The sequence below is a fragment of the Trichosurus vulpecula genome, chromosome 4 (genome assembly GCF_011100635.1).
Source record: "Trichosurus vulpecula isolate mTriVul1 chromosome 4, mTriVul1.pri, whole genome shotgun sequence".
NCBI lineage: Eukaryota > Metazoa > Chordata > Mammalia > Diprotodontia > Phalangeridae > Trichosurus > Trichosurus vulpecula.
Genome location: NC_050576.1, coordinates 90,985,687 through 91,002,574, shown reverse-complemented (window position 1 = coordinate 91,002,574; position 16,888 = coordinate 90,985,687). Strand labels below are relative to the sequence as shown.

General features: G+C 33.6%; 1 protein-coding gene across 1 annotated transcript in view; it reads right to left on the bottom strand.

Moving 5' to 3' along the window:
- CDC73 (cell division cycle 73) overlaps positions 1 to 16,888 on the bottom strand; it is a 177,645-nt gene that overhangs the window by 155,928 nt on the left and 4,829 nt on the right. The window contains exons 2-6 of the mRNA XM_036755342.1: positions 15,813 to 15,918; positions 13,619 to 13,688; positions 11,068 to 11,130; positions 10,929 to 10,981; positions 4,664 to 4,752 (exon numbers count right to left, since the gene is read on the bottom strand). Of these exons, the coding sequence (XP_036611237.1) occupies positions 4,664 to 4,752; positions 10,929 to 10,981; positions 11,068 to 11,130; positions 13,619 to 13,688; positions 15,813 to 15,918 (381 nt within the window). The remainder of the gene's footprint in view (positions 1 to 4,663; positions 4,753 to 10,928; positions 10,982 to 11,067; positions 11,131 to 13,618; positions 13,689 to 15,812; positions 15,919 to 16,888) is intronic.

Below are 16,888 nucleotides of genomic sequence, written 5' to 3'. Positions count from 1 at the left end.
ATGTGAGATATTACTATTAAACTCTGCACACAGTTCAATTTTGTTCTATAAAAACATATGTTCACTAAGTCCAGATAAGTATGTTAAGTGGCATATTTTCTGGAAAAAAAAAAAAAGCCCTCATTCCATATCTGGAATCAATAGAGTTCCATTTCTGAAAAGAAATATTTTTTTTAAAAAGCCTGATTTCCCTAAAAATTTATTTCAAAGTTCCAAACAATCATATAAAGTAATTCTTCACAAAAAATTTTAAAAGACTTGTGAATTTCAATGTTTTAGGATTGTTATTTTGACTGTGCTTACAAAAGGACAAGTGTTCTGCTATCCAAAATATAAAAATCTGCTGATTCTCAAAGTATAAGATTTATACAATGGCAACTTAGGGCGATTTGGCAGAAACAAAGATGTTAGGCTCAATGAAATTCTGTTTACGTGAAGGTGAGAATTCACTGGATCTTTCTATCTGAAAGACACTGGCAGAGCAATCTCCAGAGTCTAAAACCTAGATACTAGGGATACCTTACGAAGGATTCTTTCAGCTCCCAGATCAAGGAGAAAATACTGCAAGCAGCCAGAAAGAAACAATTTGAGTATTGTGGAAACACAATCAGAATAACCTAAGATCTAGCAGATTCTACATTAAGAGACTGAAGGGCTTGGAATACGATATTCTGGAGGTCAGTGGAGCTAGGATTAAAACCAAGAATCACCTACCCGGCAAAACTGAGTATCATGCTCCAAGGCAAAATATGGACTTTCAATAAAATAGAGGACTTTCAAGCTTTCTCAGTGAAAAGACCGGAGCTGAATAGAAAATTTGACTTTCAAATACAAGAATCAAGAGAAGCACGAAAAGGTAATCAAGAAAAAGAAATCGCAAGGGACTTACTAAAGTTGAACTGTTTTGTTTACATTCCTACATGTAAAGCTGATGTGTATGATTCATGAGACCTCAGCATTAAGGTAGCTGAAGGGAATATGCGTGTGTGTGTGTATACATACATATATATGTGTGTGTGTGTGTGTGTGTGTGTGTGTGCGTGTATGTATATATGTATGTGTATTTATATGTGTGTGTATATATATATATGTGTGTATATATATATATATATATATATATATATATATATATATATATATATATATAAAAAGAGAGAGAGAGGGCACAGGGTGAATTGAATATGAAGGGATGTTATCTAAAAGAAATAAAATCAAATTAAGGGATGAGAGAGGAATATATTGAGAGAGGGAGATACGGAAAGATAGAATGGGGTAAATTATCTCACATAAAAGTGGCAAGAAAAAGCAGTTCTGTAGGAAGAGAAGAGAAGGCAGGTGAGGGGGAATGAGTGAATCTTGCTCTTATCAGATCTGACCTGAGGAAGGAATACCATATACACTCAATTGGGTATCTTACCCCACAGGAAAGGAGGAAGAAGATTAAAAAAAAAGGGAGGGATGATAGAAGGGAGGGCAGATGGGGGTGGAGGTAATCAAAAACAAACAGTTTCGAAAAGGGACAGGGTCAAGGGAGAAAATTCAATAAAGGGGGATAGGTTAGGAAGGAGCAAAATATAGTTAGTCTTTCACAACATGAGTATTGTGGAAGGGTTTTACATAATGACACGCATGTGGCCTATGTTGAATTGCTTGACTTCTTAGGGAGGGTAGGTGGGAAGGGAAGAGGGTAAAGAATTTGGAATTCAAAGTTTTAAAAACAGATGTTCAAAAACAAAAGAAAAACGTTTTTGCATGCAACTATAAAATAAGATACACAGGCAATGGGGCATAGAAATTTATCTTGCCCTACAAGAAAGGAAGGGAAAAAGGGGATGGGAGGGGAGTGGGGTGACAGAAGGGAGGGCTGACTGGGGAACAGGGCAACCAGAATATATGCCATCTTGGAGTGGGGGGGGAGGGTAGAAATGGGGAGAAAATTTGTAATTCAAACTCTTGTGAAAATCAATGCTGAAAACTAAATATAATAAATAAATTAAATAATAAAAAAAAGGATTATTTCATTTACTCATATGCAAAAATATAGCTTAGTACACACCTGATGAGTGAGTGGCTTTGGACTGTACTTTATAATCTTTTCCCTCTAGGAAAGGATATACAATTGCAGTTTAAGAACAACATTTTTCTTATTTTTCCTAAAATAAAACTTCAATATCTAATCAGTTTTTTTACATTAGAGAGACTCTAATGAAGACATAAATAAAGCAACATAGGTTACAAATATGGTAGCATGAGAAAATGAAAAGTGAACTTTCCTGGTCAAAAGTACATTACTTATAATTCATGATTTTTATAAGAGATATATCCGTGCTGCTTTTAAACAATTATAAAAGCATAAGGAACTAACTTTGATAGACTTAGTTCTTCCCAGCAAGGCAAGGATCTAAGATAACTCCAAAAGACCCATGATGGAAAATGCTATCCATATCCAGAAAAAGAACTGTGGCTTCTGAATACAAATCAAAGCATGCTATTTGCTCTCTTTTTTTTTGTTTGTTTCTTCCTTTTGTAGCTCCTCCCCCTGGTACTAATTCCTCTTTACAACATGACTAATGTAAAAATATGTCTAATATGAATGTATATGTAGATCCTATATCAGGTGGCACGCCATCTCAGAGAGAGGAGGGAAGACAAGAAAATTTAGAACTCAAAATCTTATGAAAGTGAATGTTGAAAACTAAAAGTAAATAAAGTATTTTTTGAAGAGCATGAGGCAGAAAGCAAAAAGTTTATTTGCACACGGATTAAATAATTGATTCCAGGAGACATGTAAGACACAAGAGAGAAAAAACAGAAATTATCTGCCTGGTCCTCCTAGAAGTATGGAAGATTTTCAAAGTTTAAGGCAACATTTTAGAGCAATGGTTCTCAAAGTGTGGACTGAGAACCCTCTGAGGGTTCCCTTCAGGGAGTCCACAAGGTCAAAACTATTTTCATAATAGTATCAGAACAACCAAAACATAAAGCAACAGACTAAATTCAGAAGCAGATGAGGATCCAGCAGTCTTCTATTAAGCCAGATAAGAGATTTGCAAAAAATACATAAAACAATGTCAATCTAATTTTTTTTGTTCTGGAAAAGCTATTTTTCATTTAAAAAGTTATTGATGTTAACACATAATGAATTTATTATTGTTATTTTTAAATGAGTTAATATTTTTAAAAATTTCTAATAGATATCAATAGATATAACCCATATAAATAAAAACTTTGTGGGGGGTTCACAGTAATTTTTAAGAATGTAAAGGGGATTAATTTAAAATTGAAGGGACATCCATCAACTGGAGAATAGCTGAACAAGTTGTAGTATATGATTATGATGGAATACTAGTGTGCTATAAGAAATGACAAGCATTTCTGCGTTCCATTCTGTAACATGGATAATATAGAAATATATTTTTCATGACTGCACATGTATAATCTATATCAAAGTACTTCCTTTCTCAAGATGTGAAGGAGAGGGAGGGAAGGAATTTGGAACTCAAAAATTATGAAAAAAGTGTTAAAAATACTTTGTATATGTAATTGAGAAAATAAATATAAAATAATTTATATAATAAATTATATAATATTATATATAATATAAATTATATTATATATTAATATATAATATAATATATAAATTATATAATAAATTATATATAATAACATATATATTATAAAAATAATAATTTGGAGAAAATAACATTCTCCAAATGAAAAAAAAATGTAAATGGGGCCCTAGGACCAAAAGCTTTAGAGTCAGTCTGCTCTTTCCTACACGAAACCTAGAAGGGTAATTTCCATGGTGAGGTACAGAGAAGTATGTTTAGTGACATCAGGCAGAGCCCTCACTGGTGCTACTGTCACCTTAACACGCTCAGGTAAACATCAATACTCTTTCCCTAACTGCCTTAAAAATTCCCCAAAGAAAGCAATCTGTCTTCTTCACCATAGTCAACACACTACACAATACACTAGAACAAAGTTGTCCAAAGTCACGGCCCACAACACTTCTCAGTGTGGCCCAAACCAAATTAAAATGTAACTGAGAGATACTTAACAGTAAAAATACAGTAACACATAGATAAATATTACATTTTAAAACTAAGTCAATATGTGGCCCCACAGGGACCCTTATGTATAATGTTTAGTGGTCCCAATTTCCTTTTGAGTTTGATACTATTGTGCTACAAGAGTTTTTTAATTTGCCTGCTATAATTTTCCTTCTCTGATTAAAACTAAGAATACCTCAACACCAGGAAGGATATCTACAAGTACAAACACAGACCTTGCCCTTAAAGAAATTATCTAGTTGGAACAATGATTTATATACAAAAATAACTTAAGTAACAATTACAGGGTAGTTTAAATGTCAAAATGAAGTCCTGGGAGTTCTGAAAAGGGAAAGAGGTACATGTGGGATAAAATGGTCAAGGAAATTTTTTCAGAAGGCACATGTATTAGGGACTTCAGTTTATCTAATATAATGGACCCAGCAGCCCACCACCTGTTCTACTAGGGAAGAATACTTGGAAGCCAAAAATGTAGGCAATTTATTAAAAGTAAAGTGAAACTAAATGTTGAACTACCCACACAAAAGTGGAGCTATCCACATACACACTCCTGAGTATTAAAGTTAATCTGAACTGAGGAAATTCCTTACCTAATTTGCTCTGTCTGTACAATCCCTTCTTTGTGACCCTCCAAGCGAGCAGCCAATCGCTCCTTATCAAGACGCACACACTCTTCATCCTAGTAACAGGAAAACATTAGTTATGAAGCAAAACTTTTATTTCATTCTTAAGATAAAAAGTCTATGCTAAATATCACATTTTTTAGTCTCTGTTAGGGTCTCCAGTAATTACTAAGTTGGGTAACTAGCAGTTGCATTATTGCCTAGCACAAAATAGAAATGACCATAAATGTATACTGGGCTTGCTAGAAGTTCATAAGCAAAATGTACCTATAATAAAACAAGGTATTAAGACAAATTTGTAGTTACCATGGAGCATATGCAAGCATACAAATGCACATATACATTCTACCAATTAAAAGTCTTAGAGAGGAGGTAGATTTTAAGGTTCACACAAATTTTATTCTTTCACAAAAGAAATATATCAATGTAATGAATGTGTAATTTAATAAGCTGTTAAGTCTTTTTTTGTTCTAATGAAATAACAGACGTTATGTTTCATGCTGATCCAAAAATTTAGCCATCAAAAGATTTTCACCTCTTTTTAATCTGAAATTACGTTATATTGTTATAGATCAGCTTAGCATAATGATTTTTATTCATTCAGCTAATGTCACTGATACTTTAAAAAGCACAAACTAGATAAAGCTTAAAAAAAAATACAACAGAATATTCCTGAACCATAAGGAGCTAGGAATTCAAAAAAACCTGTGACAATTTGTATGAACTGATTCAGGGCAAGGAAAATAGAGCTGAAAGAAAAAAAGAGACATTAATGACTACAATAATGTAAATGAAAAGAATAAAATTAAATTGAACTGTGTAATTTAAATGATCAAGCTTTAGAACAAAGAAGAGATGAGGAAATGCATTTTTCTACTTTCAAGAGGGAAGGAAGGACTAACAGTACAGAATTTGGTATATGTCAAAAACGACTTGGTATAGAAAGAGCTATGAGTTTAGTCAGAAGACTTGGGTTCAAATAAAGGCTGTTAATTACTGTCTCACCTTAACCTATCAATCTTCAGTTTCCTCATCTGTAAAATGAGTTGGCTGGACTAAAAAACTACTAAGGTCCCTTCAATCTCTAAAATTTAAAAAGGAATCCAATAAATGGAATATAATGGATTTGGAATCAGAAGACCCAATTTCAAATTCTAGATCTACTACTTGCTACCAATGTGATTTTGACCAAGTCACATAAGCTATTTGGGCCTCAGTTTCCTCATCTATAAAACTGAAGAGGCTGGGACTAGATGACTTGTAAGGTCCTTTCTAATTCTAAATTTATAATCCTATATTTAGGAGATATAAAACTTATTTCTAAGATAACATTTTTTAAAAAGCACCCACTTTCTCCAGGCTTAGCTTATTCATAACTTGTACAAAGTTCCATCCCCTTTACTGAATGTAAGAAAAAGGAAAGCAAAAATAGGAAACACTGGGAGAACTGAGGGCAAAATCTATTTCCACAGTTTAAGCAAACAGTTCTCCATCTTTATCAGTGATAAACTATTTGAACCAAAGCTATCTAGAAGACAGCAAACTTTTGGCCGTACTTTTTTCTCAGTTAAAGAACAACTCTGAAATGTTTTCATATTTAGTTACTAAGTTATTCTCTGAACTATAAAAAAGACTTCAAATTTTAAAAAAGGTATGACATCTTTTCATCCTTGTTTAGAGACCCCAAAATAAAAGGATAATAAAAGTAAACTATTAGAAATCTATCCCCTGAATGTGACATAGCCACTGTTCATTTTTATAATTCTTTATTAAAATCTGACACTATTATTTCTTTGTTTTCTATCAGGGAAGGAAAGGAAAGAAAAAACATTTACTAGGCACTTATTATGTGCTAGGCACTGTGCTAAGCATTTTACAAATCTCTCATTTGATCCTCACAACAATCCTAGGAAGTAGATACTATTATGATTTACATTTTAGAGCTGAGGAAACTGAGGCAGACAAAGGTTAAATGACTTGCCCAGGGTCACACAACTACCAAGTATCTGAGGCCAGATTTGAACTGAATCTTCCTGACTCCAGATCCAGCACTCTATTCATTGGGCCATCTAGCTGCCTTAGAATAATATATATTTTTAAAGCAACTAACAAAAGAATCAAAATCCAAAAATATCTTGAAACACACGCTGAGTGAAATCTAATATGATAAAACTGAATAGCAATAAATGTATCATACACATGTTCAAAAAGTCAACTACACAAATACCAGATGGTGAGACATTTTTCATGTGAAAAAGAACTTGGAAGTTTAATGAACTACAAGCTTAATATAAATAAATGGTATATGATGGAAGCCATTAAGAACTAAAGGCTGACAGTAGAAGCTACCATGAGTAAGAGAGGTGGGGTATTTTGGCAGTACTCTACCCCACTCAAACAGTAACTATAGTACTGTGCCTATTTCTGGACTGTTTTGTCAAAGAACACTAACAAAATGGAGTATCTCTGGAAGAAGGTCAACAGGACGTTGAGACAACTAGAAATAGTACCACACAGGGATGAGCTGAAGTAACTGGGGATATTTGGCCTAAAGAAAATAAATTAGGGAGATAAAAGTTCTATCTTCGAGTATTTAAAAGATTGTCACGCAGGAGTGTAGGATTATCTTTGTTCTGCTGGGTCCAAAAGATTGAACTAGAAGCAAAAATCTAAGTTTAAATAAGATTTAAGTTCAACAAATCCAAATACTTGCCAGCCATGAGACCTGTTTAAGAGTAGTACGAGCTGCCTCCACAGGGTAATATGCTAGAGATTTTCCAAGACAGCATAGAAAAACATTTCCTGAAAGGATGTTTTGCTCTTCAATTATCTGATTAGATTAGATGATCTCTAGGAGAGTCATTCCAACTCTATGATTCAATGACTATGTGTCATTCTAAATTACCTGATTTTTATGTATCAAATTAAAATTTAGGAAGTCAGAATTCAAGACCTATTTCAAGAAATTTAAGTATCTCAAGCCAAAATTAAGTCTTTAGTCATAGCAATGGATTATTTTAAAAAATGACCTATACATTTTTGGTCTGAAACTGTCACACTCTGGGATATAAATTAATCTTATTTGAACCTTTAACTCTAATACTTATTAGAGCATTTATTAGAGCTACATTAGCATGTAGCCAGAAGGCAAAAGGAGAAAATTCTTTTTGAATCCTAATCAAAGCGAGAAGAGAAATGGCTAATCATAAACGCCTCTAAGAAATGAAAAAAGAGAAGTGGGTTGGATAAACTCTAAAGATATGAACCAAAAGGATGATTAAGTGGGAAGAGTGGAGAGTTATAAAAGATCAAGCCTAATTCCATTTTCATGTCAGTAAAGACTATTTTAAAGATTTCTAATGTTTTCTTCTTCCCCTTAGTTTGATATTGTTTAAATTCAGGCTTTACCAATTAAGGAGCAATCTTGGACAAGTCACTAAAGTCATATAACCTCTCTAGGTCTAAAATAAGGCCGCTGAACTAGATGACCTATAAGGTCCCTTCCTGCTATAAATCCAAAGGTCTGATTTTAAACCCCATTTTCCCTTTCCCTGTAGTTACTAAAGCAACTTAATAAAACAACCAAACTTCAGAAAAGCTAAAGTATTGTATGTTCATTTCATACACAGTGGGACTGGAAAGGAATTAGAAAGGTTCATTCATTTCCCCAAGAGAGTTTGAGTAAAAAGTCATTCTAGAGGGAAAAAAGAAGTGGAAAGGATAGTAAAGGAGTAGTCAGTCCAAGTCTTAGGACTCCCCAAAGGAGACAAACCATTCCAGAGGAAAAAAGAATGTGTCAAATGCAAGATTCTCTATTACATTCAGCTGCCTCTTAAAAGAATGCAAAACCACAGGTAAACCCAAACAAAATAAGTATTGTATCTAAAAATGGAAGTAGTTGTCAAAGGAAGATAGCAAATTTCCCCATCACTGTAAGTATACAGGTAGAGGTTAGAAGAGCATCAAGTTTAAGACATCATAAAAGGGATTCATGATTCCAGTAAGCATTGAATTAGATGACCCTATGGCTTGGCCTCGAGCTGTTTATGAAATCTGTAAATGACACAAATCTAAGATGGATAACTAATATGATTAATAACTGTCAGGATCCAAAAAGAACTTTTGAAAGGACAGATCACTGGGACAGAAAGAAAAAGATAAAATTTTAGGGATAAATGGTGTTCAGTTCTGGGCATTACATTTTAGCAACATAGTAAGTTGGAGAGCTTCAAGAGGAGGGTAACCACAAGAAAACTGCCAAGCCTTGAGACCAAGTCATGTATGAATTGTACTAAAGAAACTGGAGATATTTAGCCTAAAGAAGACTGTTTTCAATAAGTCAAGGCATGTCACACACCTTCTAATCTCGCAAGAGATAGATTTGTTCAGGTTGATCCCAAAGGAAGTAGGAACAATTTTACATTTACTGCTATTCAATCTCATCATATTATATTTATCTCCAAGTTTTTAGCTGGTTTAGATCTTTGTGAATCCTGATTTCATCATCCAATGTGTTAGCCACATGCCAAGCACAAATCTCTGGGGAATTCCAGCTCCAAGCTGGTATATGGATGGGACACCACAAGTCTTTTAATCCAATGCACACCAGAACAAAAATGCCCTCTTTAGCATAACCAACAAATAATCATTCAGCCTGTGCTTAAAGATTTCACTGTGAAAGGGAACCCACTGCCACATGAGGTAGCCTGACTTATTTCTGGATAATTATTACAAAGGATTTTTTCCCCTTATGCCAAGCCTAAATTTCCTCTTTGCAAGACAGCATAATATGGTATCATAGTAATAATACCAGACCAAGAATCAGAAGACAAAGGTTTTAGTCTGTATTCTACCACTATTTTGCAGAATGGGGCAAGACAAAACATTTTTAAGCCTGTTTCTCCATTTATTAGAAGAGACCCTTGTCCTACCTACCTCACTGGGATACCGTGACGATTAAGTAAGATGATGTCTGTGAAAACCCTTTGGGAACTGTAAAGATCTAATTATTATAATTTGATCTTTCTGGAGAGCCATGTTAAAAAAAAATTTTTTTAACACCGTTCATATTCTGTGGCCAGATATGTCAAGTTTGTGGAATATTCTTCAAAGAAATAACCCATATGGAAAAAATAATAACAGGTACAAAGACATTCAAGACAGAATGATTTAAACAATGAAAAACTGAAAACAAACTAAATGATCAAGGACAAACACCCAAGGTGATAGATTTGTAGTCAAGAGACTTAGAACTAAAACAAATTGAATGGCTGGACCCAAAAGGTAGTCACCAATGGTTTAATACAGAGTAGATCTTCAGAAGACTGCCCTAGGAATCTGTGCTTGGTCTTATGCTATTTAATAGAGAGGTAAAAGGGACCTTAGTAGACAAGTCAATCCCATCCTCCTTTATGAGGAAATTGAAACCTAAAGAGGTTAGATGACTTACCTTGGGTCAAATATGTAGTATGTGGCAAAGCCAGAATCCCAACATTTTTATCCAGGTCTTAAAGCATACACGTCATGCCTCTTAAAATTACAAAGAATACAAAACTAGGAGGAACTGCTAACACAGTAAATGCTCGAGCCAGGATCCAAAAAGATTTTTGACACTCTATAACTTAGGCTAAATCTAGTAAGATGAAACTTAGCAGAGCTGAAAGAATATAACAGGCTGCCATGGGGAATAGGAGGTTACTTCTTACTAGAGGTCTTCAAGCAATGTCTGAAAAGGGGATTATAGAGAGAATTCTTGAACTAAATAGCCTCTATGGTTTCTTCTTACCCTGGCATTCTATGAAATTTCGCCTGACACTTATTAATTGAAGAAACATAACTAAGTCCCTTAACCTCTCAGTGTTTCAAGTTCTCCCTCTTAAGAACACTTGTATTAGCTATCCCTCAGAACTATTGTGAATAAAGCACTTTATAAACCTTAAAACCCAATATAAATGTGAGTTATCACTAATATTAGTATGGCATATTAATATGAAGCAATATTACTATAAACACATATATTAAAATGGCAAGTGTGTGGAATATGCTGATATATGCATATGTACACTAGCCTTAACTCGAGAAAAATACAAACTAATAATACCCAGAATATAATCAAGTAAAAATATAACATAAATAAGATTTAATACATAAAGAGTTTTTATAATTCACAAAAAATTAAAATACAACTGTAACCAATTTGTTGTAACAATAAATAACATTTTATAATCATTACCTCAATTCGTGGTTTCTTTGCTTCTGCTAATATCTCATCTGCTGCTCTTTTTACTGAAGGGAAAAAAGGGGTAATTTTAAGTACACAGCTTCCAAATGAATTAGAATCTAATATGAACATATTTACATTTTAGACATACCTTGTGTGGATCGTTGAAGGCCTATTTCAAGGGGTGCACTTCTGTCAATACTTGCAGATGTTGCTAAAGATTCAAAAAGATTCATTCAGAAAGTTTAATATTTACAGTTTGCTTTGATATAAGGCTTTTGTTTTCATATTGTTTCATTCGATCTTTACAAATGACAACCTGATAACCCTAGTGAAAATACACCAGTCTATCACCCAAAAAAGGTTTACTATCCTGCAGATCTCAACAAAAATCCACATTTCTCTTAGATTTTCTAATGTAATTTCCTTTAAAAGACATTGAAGTTCATAAGATTATTGATAGAGACTTAGAGAGAATCTCAGAGGCCATCTAGTCCAACCCCCTCATTTTAAAGATGAAGAAACTGAAGTCTAGGAAGTTTAAGTCATTTCCATACAGGCAGAAGATCTTCTTTGAGTTCAGATCCAGTACTCTTTTCATTATACCATATTGTCTCCTTTTACAGAAGGTATACATAAATTTCTTCATTACAAAGGATTCCTGATTATGAATGTTATAAAATGTAAACCTATATATGATATATCCAAATTTGTGTATCTGTCATATATATAAGCTCCATGAAGTCACAGAGCACATCATACTTATCATTTGATTTCTCTCAGGAGCTAGAATAATGCTCTGAACAAAGATAGAATCTACATTTGTTCTTTGAACTACTGAAAACATCTTAAGAATCTTTAAAACTTTCTGTTTTCTCACTTGACTTAGGTCTACTTTTAAAGTGTTTTTTAATATTTATATATACATTTTTAAAAGCATTTATCAACTTACATACGAAGAAGAGCTCTCTTAATAGTGATTTTTTTTTTAGGTTTTTGTGACCACTTAGTAATTTGTTGAAATAGGTAGGAAAAAAATATGATTAAAAAATTTAAAAAAATTTTTGATATTACCAAATTGGTATGTAGGACTTCTTAACCTAAGGTCTGCGAACTTTTTAAAAGACATATTTTAGTAACACAACTTAATTAAATTTCCTTTGTAATTCTAAGTATTTTACTTTATATATTCACATTATTCTGAGAAGAAATCCATAAGCTACCAAAAGGGTCCATGACACAAAAAGATTAATAATCTCTGCTCTATAAGAAAAATAAGTGGTAGACAATAAAATAGAGGACAAGAATATTTGATAAAGGTTTTCAAACTCTAGAAAGAAAACGCTGAAAAGCTTTTAGCCTGCGTTGATGCAAAAATTTTGCCTAATGTGAGACCTGGCAATAGAAGAAAATGTGAGACTACAATGTTCTCGTTAGCAATGTCTCCATGTCCAAATGTTCCAAGTGGGAGATACCACCCTCTCGGATCACTGGAATGATGGGGGTGGCGGGTAGCAGTAGTAGCCTCAGGTGCAATTGGGGGTACTGAATAAAAATAAGGGGGCAATGGAAGTATAAGGAAGGAAGAGAAGGTAAGAAAATTTTGAAAAAATTCATACATATTTCATCTATTGCATAACAGAGTTATAGTGATTACATTATTTTCCAAATAAACACACACAAAATGCAAGTTTTAAGTAATCAGTGGTCAAGTCTGCCAACAGGTCTTAATAAGCAAGTGTTGGCAGGTGAACCTCTTGTGCTTTGTCGGGGAAGTCCAGCATTATCATCAGCAGGAATATGTGCATATAATGACTGGTTTACAATACATGACTCAATACTTCATCCACAAAATTTCAATGCAGAAAAAACCCTACAAATTTACAATAAGTTACTTAATATTAGATGTCATTTAAAAAAAACTTATATTTTTTTGGAGTGATGCAAATCAAAAAAAAAAAAAAAAACATTAATGTATTAAAGATTTCCAGGGGGACACTGAGTATTTTTTTTAAAAAGGGGTGGTAGGCCAAATAAGTTTAGGAACCTCTGATGTAGACTCATAATTTATGTGAAAGCAGCTAATGAATAAATTCAACAAATATTTATGAAGTAAACTGACTACAGGGTAAAATACAAGACAAATAAGATCACAAACTTTTCCCTACTGGAGTTCAATGTCTAGTAAGAAAATAAGACAATTACACAAAAAACTGTTCCAAACCTTGTAACCTACTATGCCCAAACTCTCACAGGCTTATTTCTGTCCTTGCTTTCCCCTCTATCCCAAACAGGCTCCGACAACTTTCTGCTCAGTTTTATTCATTCCCCCATTCCCATTCTGTTCACAGAAACATCTCCAGGGGCATAAGCTCCAGAGTTCTAGAACCCAAACTGATCAAACAAATCAATTATAAATGTGTTAAGTCTTTTTACACACATACCAGGTACTATGGTTACAGTCAAATAATGAAACAATTCCCTACTCTTATGACCTTACAATGGAAAACTGGTGGTATACAGATGGAAGATCCCAAGAGAGCAGGGACCAGGAGCAACAGTGTCTCATAAAGAGGAGAATCAGTTACATTAGAATGTAGATAAAATACATATTAATACAAGCTGATAACATCAATTGTAATTTCCCATTTTGTATGGCAGGAAGTTTTTTTATCTAAAGAACAATAGTATCAATTACTCACACGTTTCACCATTTAGATAAGCTAGTAAATCTTTTCTGTCAGGTCTTCTAACCACAGGAATGTTTTCAGTCTAAAGAGAAAGTTATAGATTTGACATCAGTAAAAAGTACTTTAAATTTAAGAAATTTGCTCAATTAAAAACCACTGGCTTCTTGAATTTCACTCAATATATCTACATACCAAGTATCTTTAAATATGATATTTATTTCAAAAAAAGTCAAAAGATGTAATGAAGCTAAACTTTCTTCAGAAATAAATTTTGGCTGGATTCTTTTCAAATACATAGAACATTTAGAAATAATTTCTCTTGAAGAGGAACTATAAGTTATTTACATTTATGTATGACTTTAAGATTTACAAAGCACTGTTTTCATAACAATTTTGTCAGAATACAAATAAGGAAACAGCTTCAGGTCTAAAATTACTTCCCCAGTTACACAGCTAGTAAGTGTTGGAAACAGGACCTTAAACCAAGTTTTCTCATTTTAAATATTCTTTCCACTTTCCTCAATGCAATCATTTTTATAGCCTCTATTCCATTTCAATCTCTAAAACCAACTCTGAACATTCACTATTTTTTCATAGCTGTCATAGTTTACACATCTGAGAAATCATTTCTTTCGCTTACCAAACTGAAGTCACTTCCTACATACAGTTTCTTCTTAGCTCCTCAGATGCCTTTCCTGCTTCCTCTACTCTTGATTGGTGCTTTACAGAATCAAGATTTAGATTGAATTTAGAGCTGAAAGGGTCCTTAGGTCCAACCCCCTCATTTTGTAGGGAATGAAACTGAGGCCCAGAAAAACTAAGTAACTTGCCCCAAGTTACATATACTAAGTGCCAGTGACAGGATCTGAACACAAATTCTCCAATTCCAAACCAAGCCTCTGTCCATGTAGCTTCTTTTTCTCCTGTGTAGTTTCCTGTTAATAAAGTTCCATACAAAAACAAACTGCCCTCCTAAAATAATAACCATGCAGGCTATTTCAGGAGGATGGAAAATAAGCTTAAATAAAACTATAATGCTACAAGTATCTACATTTAAAGCAAGTGATTCAGATTTCTACATTTTTTAAAACAAGGTAGGTAAAGGTAAAGAAAACATCGGGAAAATTTTCAAAGTAAATGAAATTTGGGGACCTGAATCAACTGGACATTAGAACTGCCTCAATTCTCCACTTCACATTCCTAGTATGTACTAATCCATAGGGTTAGAAGATTTTTTTTTCAAGTGGCAAAGTTAAATATTCCAATTTTATCAACAATTAGTCCTACAATGATGACATGTAAGAGTAGTGCCAATTGGCTAAAAAGAGTCTAGGTACACATCGTGGTCTTATTATCTCATTCTACATAGTATATTCATTTCATGGTTAAATATAGTACAGAGGACAGTGCCAGACACTCTGTGAAAACCTCAGGATAAAGATAATCAAAGAAATGAAAGCATTTACTTTACAAATAAGGTAATTCCTATTGTCAGTTATCAAAATATAAAGCTAATTCTTAATTCAATTTTATAAACTGGCTACACATAATCAATATGCAAGATTTTTTTTAACCAGCCTACTTATACAAGATACAGAAATAATTAATTCTAACAACAATTCTACATTATCATTTATAATTGCTCTGACCATATTTTTTAAATGTTCTCATCACTGCCTCATACTCTCTACAGTTTTTAAAAACACACATTGAAAAGTTTCTCATGGTCATTTTTAAAGCTGATTTAGCAAAATATCTATCTGCTTCTAAGAGATATATAAACAAAGCTACTGACGAAACTACCATAACTATTGAAGCTATAGGGCAATAGAATTTCAGAACCAGAATTCTGCCCTTCTATAGCTTTTGGAATATGACTACAAAATACACAATGTATCATAAAATATCTTATATTACCAAATGCCCTGGTAGAATTATATTACACAGGGGTAAGAATCATTTCTAGCAATTTCTTCCTGTTTTTGTTAGTATGAACACATTTCATATGAAGATAACATAAATCACAGATATTAGACTGGCTTATAGTCTCCCATACTCTTGCCTGTGTCACTTTCTACCACCTTCATTCTTTTGAAGTTACAAACATGAAAATTAAAAACCTAACTAGAAAATTACCTGTCCAATATAACTTACAAAAAAATAGTAGATCCTATAGCAATAAACCATTGAAAGGAATTCTACTTACTGCTGCACGCCGGACATATACAGGATGAGAAAGATGTACATTATTAAGCAGGAACAAGATAGAATCCAAAGTATAGTACTCTCTGGGTTGGCCTTCCTTCCCTGTCCTGAAGTAAACAAAGTAAGAGTTTTACTCACAAGCAGTAAGGTGTACTAGGAAAAACAAAAAATTATGATACCTCAATTCAAATCCCAGCTCTACCACCCAATGATTGTGTGGCCCTACACAAGCCACAACCTCATTAAGCCTCAGTTTCCTTATCTTAAAATCAGCAAGTTGGACTAGATTACTCTGATGTAATTACCCTCTAGCTCTAATTTTTATGATCTTACTAAACTATTAAGTTTACAAGATTATTAACATCCTAACCAGTTTTCCTGCCTCTACCTCTTCCTCAAGCTTCTTTTTATCCATCTTTCACACTGAGGGAAAATTTACCTTTCATACACAGACCCGATTCCTATCACTTCTCTGCTTAAAATTCTTCCAATTCCTTAATCAGCAACCAAAGCCCTCTTTTCCAGCTTTATCTCATACTAATTCACTCCTACCTAATCTAAACTCCAAACTAGAGGCAGCTACGTGGCTCAGAGTACTGGCTCTGGAGTCAGGAGAACCTGAGTTCAAATTTGGCCTCAGACAGTTAACATAATTACTAGCTGTGTGACCTTGGGCAAGTCACTTAACCCCAATTGCCCAGCCTTCCCCCCTCCAAAAAAAAAAAAAACAAAACTCTTCCAACTAACAGGACTACTTGTCCTTCCCCATATATGCCCAATACTTTTTGATCTCCATACCTTCCTTCCTCTATGCCCAGAATGGTATTCTCTTACTCACCCCAACCCTCTTAAAATCTATACTCATTCTTTAAACTCCAAGCTAAAATGCCATCTTCTCTATGAAACTTTCTCTGATCTCCCCTAATTCACACTTATCCCATTCTTGGACCTGACAGCATAGCACTTTATAACTCTATGTACTAACAAGGCATTATTCTGTATTATATTTATTTTTATTATGTCATATCCCCTACTTAAAGCTCTATGAGATCAGGGGCTGACTCGTTAATCTTTGCA